This window comes from Arachis ipaensis, chromosome B01 (assembly GCF_000816755.2).
Source record: "Arachis ipaensis cultivar K30076 chromosome B01, Araip1.1, whole genome shotgun sequence".
NCBI lineage: Eukaryota > Viridiplantae > Streptophyta > Magnoliopsida > Fabales > Fabaceae > Arachis > Arachis ipaensis.
Window position 1 is genome coordinate 129508524 of NC_029785.2, and position 9558 is coordinate 129518081.

The following is a 9558-nucleotide window of genomic DNA, read 5'->3' on the forward strand; positions in this document are numbered from 1 at the left end:
TAAAAAGATAAAAAAAAGTAAGTATTTTTTTTAAAAGCTAATCCAAACTGAAGTCTAGACTGTTGGGACTGGAAGGATTTTCGAACTGTAAGGAGTAGTTCGTCTTACTCCACATATTTTCTTACTTGAATTTTCTTTCTAAAATGTCTTGTGATTTGAATTGCAGTTTTTGTGAATGGAAAATTTTGCAAAGATCCTAATCTTGTGGTAGCTGAAGATTTCTTCAAACATGTTGATGCCGGAAACACCAGCAACAAACTTGGTTCAAAAGTTACTCCAGTTAGCGTTAACGAACTATTCGGACTGAACACATTAGGCATATCGTTAGCTCGTATAGACTTTGCAGCAAAAGGTTTAAACCCTCCTCACATTCACCCAAGAGGCACAGAGATCCTTATTGTTCTTGAAGGCACTCTCTACGTTGGATTTGTGACTTCAAATCAAAACAATGGACAGAACCGTCTTTTCACGAAAGTGCTAAACAAGGGTGATGTGTTTGTGTTTCCAAAGGGACTTATTCACTTCCAATTGAATGTTGGTTATGAAAATGCTGTTGCTATTGCTGCTCTAAGCAGTCAAAATGCAGGGGTTATCACTATTGCTAACGCTGTTTTTGGGTCAACTCCACCTATTTCTGATCAAGTTTTAGCCAAAGCTTTTCAAATTGACAAAAATACAGTCGATTATCTTCAAAAGCAATTCTGGTATGACAACAATTAGTTGGGAGAAGACAGATGCAGATCTTCTATTTCTTACTTGTACCTCATGCAATTAGCCATCCATAATATTAAATAAAATGCATGAGGGTTAATTTATACGTACCACGTTATTTATTGTATTTTTTTTTTTTGGTGACTCGTTATTTATTGTATTAATAATATTGGCTTGATATAATATTGCGTGTTTTGAAAAAATAAAACCAAACTTGCATTTTTTTATTTTTTATTTTTCGAGATATTGTGTCCCTCTTTTTGGATTCTAATCTATTGTGCCACTATATGTATTAAAAATTTACACTAAAATCAGCCATTATAATAAATAATTAGTATAAAAGATAAGTGCTAGAGGGTCAGCAAGTTTTATGATTTGTAGTTATTATTAGAATTTTTAATAATGTGAAATTTTATCCAATAATATGAAATTGCTCACTTTTCTTTTGATAGTTAAGTGATGGCCAAATTTTAATAAAAATGCTGGCTTCTTAGACTTTTTCAGTATAAAATACATGTTAAAATATAAATACACATTAAAAATAAATTAAACCACATATTTATACACAAATATATTGGTGATTGATTTTAGTGACTAATTTTAGCATACATATAATATTTTTGATATACTAAATATGAACAATTCTTAGACGAAGTTTGTACGAGAAGAAAATAAAAAAGAGTGTATTAATTAATTTTAAAAATTAATAAAAGTAAAATGAACTATTTTTACTAGGGGTTTAATTATCTATTAAAGAGAATTTTGGTCCAAAATAAAAAATCTTCATGCCGTTATTATTTTTTTATTCCTTATAAGATGTAGCGATAAATATATCTAGGACACCTAAATTAATGAAAAATTAATTTGAATTTCATATAACCTTGCCATTTGCCAATGGGGGGTAGCGTGCAATGATTGTGCAAGAATGTGTGGAATGACAAGAACCCTAAAGTACAAAAGCCCGAAATGAAAGGTGATAGCGAGTGTGGTGGTTCTTCAATGCCGGCGGAGCGTAACAGAAGGCTGAAGATGAATCGCCTGTTCAGTCAGCTTCAGGCCACCATCCCACGCCCCCTTTCCAAGGTTCATCGCCCATTATTGCTATATATACTCTATTCATCACATTCATCCACTTTTGGTTCTGATTGGTCTCTATCTGAAATTAATAATAGGCTACAAAGGAAGTGATTATAACGGAAACGATTAGGTACATAAAGGAGCTTGAGAGGAAGAAGAACAACTTGGAGCAGATCAAGGAACTACAAATTCAAAGTCATGCCAGTGGTACCACCTTCATGCTTCCATGCATGGCCAATGATGATAATTGCTCTGTCACTGTCACTGTCTCCGCCAACGTCGCATTTTTCGGCATTCAGACCGTGGCTCGCCGAGGTTTGATTACCATGATTTTGGAGGTGTTCAGCAACCACAAGGCTGAGATTTTGGCTGCAAATGTGGCGGTTAATGAAGGGATTTTGACATTTGCAGTCACTGCTCTATTGCAAATTGTTGCTGATGGGGAAGGAGAAGGAGAAGGGGCTGTTGAGATGATTAAGAGAGAGATCATGACTTTGTAGATTCAAAGCTCCCTGCTTTTTCAGTTTTTCTTTTTTACACTCTACACTTACATTTACATGTACATGGTGCTTTCATTTAGTACCATGCGGCTCTTTACACACAGTAAACGATATCTAACAATTTTGGCCATGTATTCATGAATATGATAGTAATACACACATGCAAATTAATGACATATTGATGGGGCTTGTTTTATTTAAAGATTCTAATACACTTGTTTTATTTATACACAAACACATGTTGGACTATTTTTTTATGAACACAACATTTCTTATTCAACAGTATGAGTGGAGGTCATAATGAGGTTGCAAATGGAATTTCATGATGGAGTGCTTGTTATGGTTATGTCCGGTGCCTTTTCTTTTCTCTTAAATCCAAACTATAATTTGGTGGTTTATAAACTAAACTAAATATTCTATGATACTCCTTCCGGGTCGTTTAGCTTGAATCGCAAGAAAGTGTTTGAGTGCACCTTATAGGCACACCACTATCTTTTTGTTGCAACATAATCCACTAAAACAACATTTCATATTTTGGAAAACTAAATGCCACTAATAGACACCATTAAGCAGAAATATTAGAAAGAAAAAGGTATGATTGGAAGAAAAAAGAATGATTTCCAATGTAAGTAATCAACGTTTCCTACTTTGAACTCAGGACCTAACAGAAGACCCAGAAAAATCATCACGGTATGAAGCTCATCCTTGAACAATCATTTATCCCTTAAGGTCTTCCAAATTTAGACTTGCCTCAAGTCCCATGTTCAGTTGACTAATCATGGCAAGGATATCGGAGTTTAAAGACGATGCTAGTGTCTGCGAGTAGATCAGATAAAAAAGAGAGAATATAGCACATTAGTCTTAGAGGGCAAAAACTCAGAAATACGAAAAGCAAATTTCTTAGCACTGAGATGGTTTACCTTTTGATCCTCTCCTTTCCTGTACTTAATAACTTCCTTGGGCCACTCGGAGATAAGCTTCTGAAGTTCATCCTTAAGGCGTCTTTTTTTTGCATCATCCAAATTCTAGCAACACAGGTGTCAAAAAAAGGAGGAGTATATAAGACTATCCAAGGCAAATACGGCTTTCACTCAGTTTGGTAATGGCTGTTATAACAAATTTAACATTACCAAAGCAGACACAACATATAAGCAAGAATATCATTTAAAAAATGATCAATCCAAAAATGCAAGCTTCCTTTAAAAGAATATGCTACCTTTGCTAAAACTTAACATTTGCTCTTGTCTAAGCTGTTTCTTATTTTAAATGTTTAGGCTGATGAACTGTTTCATTTCATATTGCTGCCTTTCTTTGTTTTGCTTTCCCTAGTTAACAAATAAATGGGTATGAAACAACACAGTTTGTACCTCATTTAGTTCTTGAATGATGGAAGCTGCATCGCTGGGATTACGCTCTAACAAATGACCCTGAAAATCCATGAGACAAGGTTAGCTTAATTTCTGAAGGGAACTCAGCTATGGTCCAATCCAGCTACTTGAAACAAGCATCAGCATTTATGTTTAGTTAAATGCAACTCATATGAGACAGATGTCTAACTAGATAAGCCTTGTCATGAAGAAGTGATGCATGCAACTATTCTCATTTTATAGAACACAGACTACACATGCCAGGAAAGCAAGGAAATTGTTTGCAATAAAATATCTTCTCATCAAAACTTGGATATCATGCTGATACTAGCATATACACTTGTTAACTGCATTATAAAAATAAGTTATCAAATTAGACAACGGTGTCCATGGGTTTGCCACCTTAGCACAAGAAATCCCAGATGTCAAAGTAGGTATCTTCTTTGACTCAAGTCTCAACGTATTCATTTTCCACAATGGCTCCGTCTCGCCTACAAATAGAAAATGAAAATACATAAATGAACGATTTAGCAACGTTAGATATGATATAAGCAAGTTCAAATAAAATACATAGCACGACCTTGAAATCATTAGGTATAACTATATGTGCAATTTCTTTTGGTGAGAACTATACATGCAGTTAAGTCAACTATGCGGAAACAGGCTCAAATTATAACAAATATAGTTGAGACCAGGAATTTCTTTCTTATTTATAATTCAAAAAGTCACAATAAATGATTATTTCCTTTTTATGTTAAACATTAGACCAAAATTATTTCTTTCTTTAGTAATGGTTCCTTGGGTCAATTAAAGTACTATTTATTTGCACCTCTTTTGGCAGCAAACTTCATCCATGTGTCAAATGAGGTTTGTCGTAGTTTTACGCCACCAGCCTTGACAAACCATTTTCCGTACTTATTAATCAAATCCCACTTATCAGTATTGTAACAAATGCTGCAAGTGATCAACCAAGGTACAGGTCAGAGACATACATAGAAAAGAATGGAAGCAGCATAAGAAGCCGCCTTAACCTGAAAACAATATCTGCTGTGCCTGGTTGCAATGGTAAATCATTCTTCTTCAGAAGTTTCATTACTTCCACCAGCAATTTAGTATCATTGTGATTCTTAGCATGCGTCTGTAGTAAATAAATGACACTAAATTACCAAAGTAGAAATTAGAAACAGAATAAAAAATTTTAGAACATTGATAGGCTAACGTTACCAGTAAATGATTAGCAGCAGCAACAGTTGGGCTCAGTCCATAGACATTATGCTTCCATAAAGTCATCTTTGCTGCATATACATTTCGAATAACCTCAATATTTTCATGTCATAAGCTCCAATTGAAAAGAAGATGGAGTATAACATACAAAATTTAGGCACATATCACGCATCCATACCAAAATCAAGGGCTCCTGCTTTAATACATGCTTTAGTAACTTCTTGACAGAGATTGCTATTGAAGTCATCATGAATTCGAAGATTTGATAGCCTCTGCTTGCAAAACAGATTGAAAACCAATACTATAACAATATTGAATAATCGAATTTGCAACAGAAAGGGGTTAAAGTGGACAAGAGTAAACACTAACAAATATGTGGAGGTTCTCCAAAATGTCGAATAGGAGGCTTATATCTTGTTGGTGTTTACAATTTTCAATCATTGACCATAACCAAGCATTAGGTGGCATTGATCGTTTAACTTTTACAGACTCAAGCATCTTATCATAGAGCTCCTTCACAGCCACTGCATTCAAAAACCCAAACCAAAGACAAAAAAAGAGTTGTAACTTGAAATGAAATCCAAAAAGAAACCATATACTAAAATTCTAAGACTGGGATAAAACAATGAAGAACCTGTGGGAGTCTCTTCAATAGTTTCCACTCCAGAACTATAAAAAGCCTTTGGCATCATGAAATACATTGGTTCCATTGACACATGCCAATAATCACGTTGTGTGATCCCTGTCTAATTCAACAAGCTCATATCACTAAATCATTGGCAAAACCCCGTTACGAAAAAAAAAAAAAAGCATTGAAGTTCTAAACTTTGTGTTTTAATACAGGGAGGGGGGAAAAAAGAAAAGTTTTTTATACACTTGAATTAAGCCCCTTATGCAAATCAATTTTTTTTCTGAAATTATGGATTAAAGAAGCGGTTTTTCATATAAACTTTTACCTGAGAGAAAGGGGGTGTGTTGTAATGGGTTGGTGGAGTGATGAGAGGGAAGGAAATGGTTGTTGGAGTTGAGGAACATCGGAGATTGGCGGAGAAGCCGAAAGGCACGGCGAGCACTGGAGGCAACTTGCATGGTTGAATCTGAAGGGGGGAGCCAACTCGGTGAGTTCAGGAAAGAACAAAGCTTTGAACCACATTTCAGCTTCAGGGTTTACGGGACACACACGGAGGAACACTATGGTGAACCATAGTACACGTTTCTTATCGTGGACTTACATCTCCCTCAAAGTGATAATGCTATTTTTATTTTATTTTTTTCAATTTTTTCTTTATCTTCGAACTTATTTGGGTAAGTTTCTAAACAAAAAAAATTTGAGTTATTTTTTTAAAAAATTTTGCAAAAAAGTAAAAATAATTTTATGTTTGAATATTTTATGTAAAAATATATTTTTATCTATCAATTATGTTTGGGTGTAATAATATAAAAGTATTTATTTATTTATTTATTATGTGAAAAATATCTTTTTTTTAAAAATATATTTAAAAAAAGATATAAATTATAATTTTTCAAAAAAAATATTTTTTATTTTTTTAGTACTTTTATTTTTATTGCAGTCAGAATTAATTTTGCACACGAAATTATGCTTATTGAGACATTTGAACTTCTAACTTTATCTTTTGAACTTCTACCATATATGGATATAGAATTCCTAACAACATCAACCAAGTTATTTAGAATTTTAGATCAATAAAGCAAGTTAACGAAATCATCACAATTGACCCTTGTTTAGAAATTCCCATGATAACTAAAATTGAAAATGGATGATTATGAGTGGAAAGAATCACTGAGTTGTGTAGATTTAAATGAAATTCAGTGGCAATGATCCAATAATATCAATACAATAATACATCATAATCACGAGCTGTTCATGACGGGAAAGCAAGCCTAGTATTACAGTATACAAATGTTTATATCTGCCCAATGATGCAGACACCAAACCCCATCTCCTTCCATATGTTGGACTGGAGTAGGAAGAATAACCTAACATAACTATCTAGCACACAACAGTACAACAATAATAACCACCTAAAATGCCAAACTTCCCTGCTTTCTTGGACCACAAGATTCTGGTCATTGAGGAAGAACCGGAGGAGCGATTGCACGCGTATTATACGATTGGCAGTGACCACATTTTTGCCCCAGAATGTGGAAGAACACTTCTGTTGTGTCATTGCAGTCATTGCATAATATCCAAACCTGCAATGAATGCTTGCTTCTTACTTAGTTATCCAAACATGAAATTAAGGGCATCTGGGAACCTCAAAATAAAATATGTCAGAGAATGGAAGTTTACCTTCCTATGCCGATAATCTTCGGGCATGACAGTTGCTTCAATCTAATATAAGATGAGAATAAACAGATCAACAAGAAATCATACTTGAAGCAGAACATTCTGCAGGCAATAACATTCTTGCATCTTGATTGAAAAATTGTGTTTATATAAAGAAACATAAATCAAGTAAAAATAACACATCTATGTGCTTTATTTTAATCAAGCACCTCTTCATCAATTCTCTTCCATGTCCTGGTCATGTCCATCACTGACTTGGAGCATATGGGACAGCAGTACCTGAGCCATATATAAAGTACCAAATGAAGTTACTTGGAGAAGGAGAGATCATAGTTATAGGCCAAACAATTGTTAAACCATTAACATGCTCACGTGTCGCGATTTAGCATCTCTTCAAAGCATTCATGGTGCATGGTGTGACCACATTTCATGACACTGATGTCTTTCATTGAATCAAAAAGGAACTATATAAACATAACAAAGTAAACATCAGATTATTCTCAAGCTTTCAACATAAAAAGAAATACCACATTTGATTAAAAAAAGCAAGACAAGGAATAAACCATGCACCTCGTAACAAATGGGGCAGTGGTGCCTCATGGAGTTCTCCACACACAAATGATTGTCACGCAGTGTAACTGAATAGCATGACCCTGCAATATTATAAAATGTTGATCACCATATATAGCCTTACTAAAGTGTTTAGAGTAACTTATTTTTCAAAGAAAGAAAGAAAAAATAGTTGCGTTAAGTAACTAAATATCCATCATAGAAGAATGCAGGTCCATTCTAACAGAGGTGCTCTGTTTATACCCAGCCCTCATGAATGGAAGAGAACAGAAAAAGACAAGTGATTCACCATATGAAAAATGAACTCTAGCTTTGTTTTACAACAAACTAATAAAAAATAAAGAACAAAAAGCCATTGATCAAGGACTAAATTTGAAAACTATTCTATGATACTGATAAACCAAAATCTGAAAGGAGTAAACCCTTGTAATTATTCACAGAAAAACAAAGTATGGACAAGCATAGGAAAAACAAACAACGGGGAAAGGAAAAAAAAGAAAGCAATAAAAAGATTAGCGAGTGTTGGTTGAATGATGAATGCACACCACACTTCTCGCAGTGGAAAAAATTCTCTTGACCACCAACCCTGTTTCCAAATTAGATCATCAAAGATTAGCGAGTATGTCATAAATTGAGGTGACATAAGAGATAGATCTACTCAAACACAGCGAAGTGAAACCGCACCTACAGATTCCACAATCATCACAATGAAACTGTTGTTTCCCTATCTGCAAATTGATTAAAAAAACATTCAGCATCATTGAGGAAGCAAGAATATTAACGATCCCAAGCTGGAATTATGCATCAAATTCAGTCTAGTCCATCTCCAAGAAATAAGGAGCTAAGTAGAAGATCATAGTTAAGAAGCTAAAACTGATCCAAATACTCCAGAAAAAATCAGTGAACAATTACATCATCATCGAAGAATTTGCAGATGTCACAGAAATACTCTCCCATTCTAACTCCACAGTTTGTGCAAACTTGAGCGACCTTCAAAAGAAGCCAAAACAAACAGATACAAATGAAGACTAGACACAAAACCAGAAGTCTTCTATAAATTGAATTTCGATTGAAAAATACTTACCGGCTGCTCAGTGTCACAAACTGCACAAACAACCTGAAACCACAAAAAAAAAGTGCACGACTCTTATCATCTGCTATTGATCTCTTGAACAAAGCATATTACTCAAAACCCTTGAAAAAGAATGCATCCTACTTGTTTAACATCTTGGCGAACAAGTTCGTGGCGATCATAGGGGTTCCTCAACAAGCTCTAAAGAACATGAATGGGAAAATAACACAACTGGATCAGTAAAATTGCAAAAAGATAAGAGCTTTGAGCTAAAAAAGATAAGAAAAATACCGCAGCCTCGTTATGGCAATGGCGGCAGGGGTAGATCTCATTGCAGCAAGGTGCACGAATCTTGCATCTCCTCCTATAATGCTTGCACCTATATATATATCAATGATAGAAACAAGTTTAATCCGAAAGCAGTTAGATTAGTTGAAATAAGAAGAAGCACGCAAGGTGTTTGATGAAATTACCCATAGCCCATCCTCCCAAAATCAAGACGTTCATTGTTTGCAGAGCCTTCCATTTTTGGATTTGAATCTGAGAGAAGAGGAAGGAGGAGGGAAGGGAGAGTTTCCTGATTTGGGAAGATTTTGTTTGCGTTAATTTTGCCCCTTTGATCTCAAAAGGGAAAGCCACCCCATTATTAATCATATCATCATGTTTAAGGGACTTATCACAATAATATCAATTAAATATAATATAATATTTAGTTTCGATCGTGATTTA

At 34.5% G+C, this 9558-nt stretch overlaps 4 protein-coding genes across 5 annotated transcripts in view; 2 read left to right on the plus strand and 2 right to left on the minus strand.

The window, feature by feature from the left end:
- LOC107619986 (putative germin-like protein 2-1) overlaps nucleotides 1-821 on the plus strand; it is a 1535-nt gene extending 714 nt beyond the window's left edge. Inside the window, exon 2 of the mRNA XM_016322214.1 lies at nucleotides 167-821. Coding sequence (XP_016177700.1) covers nucleotides 167-720 — 554 coding nt within the window. The 3' untranslated portion in view covers nucleotides 721-821. The remainder of the gene's footprint in view (nucleotides 1-166) is intronic.
- On the plus strand, nucleotides 1581-2899 carry LOC107619995 (transcription factor UDT1-like). Its single transcript, XM_016322224.2, has 2 exons — nucleotides 1581-1794; nucleotides 1884-2899. Exons 1-2 carry the CDS (start codon nucleotides 1678-1680, stop codon nucleotides 2286-2288), a joined length of 522 nt encoding a protein of 173 aa, XP_016177710.1. The 5' UTR covers nucleotides 1581-1677; the 3' UTR covers nucleotides 2289-2899.
- LOC107638252 lies at nucleotides 2703-6073 on the minus strand. Of its 2 annotated transcripts, none has more exons than XM_016341436.2 (11): nucleotides 5836-6073; nucleotides 5514-5621; nucleotides 5249-5403; nucleotides 5058-5151; nucleotides 4880-4950; nucleotides 4687-4793; nucleotides 4485-4609; nucleotides 4058-4146; nucleotides 3656-3715; nucleotides 3209-3313; nucleotides 2703-3104 (listed from the first exon to the last, which is right to left on the minus strand). In XM_016341436.2, the coding sequence occupies exons 1-11, from the start codon at nucleotides 5966-5968 to the stop codon at nucleotides 3006-3008; spliced, it is 1146 nt and encodes a 381-aa protein (XP_016196922.1). In that variant the 5' UTR covers nucleotides 5969-6073; the 3' UTR covers nucleotides 2703-3005. The 2 variants fall into 2 exon arrangements, with proteins under 2 accessions (XP_016196922.1, XP_020960399.1); XM_021104740.1 differs by having other exon boundaries at nucleotides 5514-5625; nucleotides 5836-5967.
- LOC107638260 (E3 ubiquitin-protein ligase MIEL1) lies at nucleotides 6669-9558 on the minus strand. The gene is made up of 12 exons (XM_016341448.2): nucleotides 9303-9558; nucleotides 9121-9208; nucleotides 8974-9030; nucleotides 8842-8874; nucleotides 8670-8747; nucleotides 8442-8485; nucleotides 8303-8343; nucleotides 7758-7840; nucleotides 7560-7651; nucleotides 7397-7466; nucleotides 7191-7232; nucleotides 6669-7093 (listed from the first exon to the last, which is right to left on the minus strand). Exons 1-12 carry the CDS (start codon nucleotides 9353-9355, stop codon nucleotides 6968-6970), a joined length of 807 nt encoding a protein of 268 aa, XP_016196934.1. The 5' UTR covers nucleotides 9356-9558; the 3' UTR covers nucleotides 6669-6967.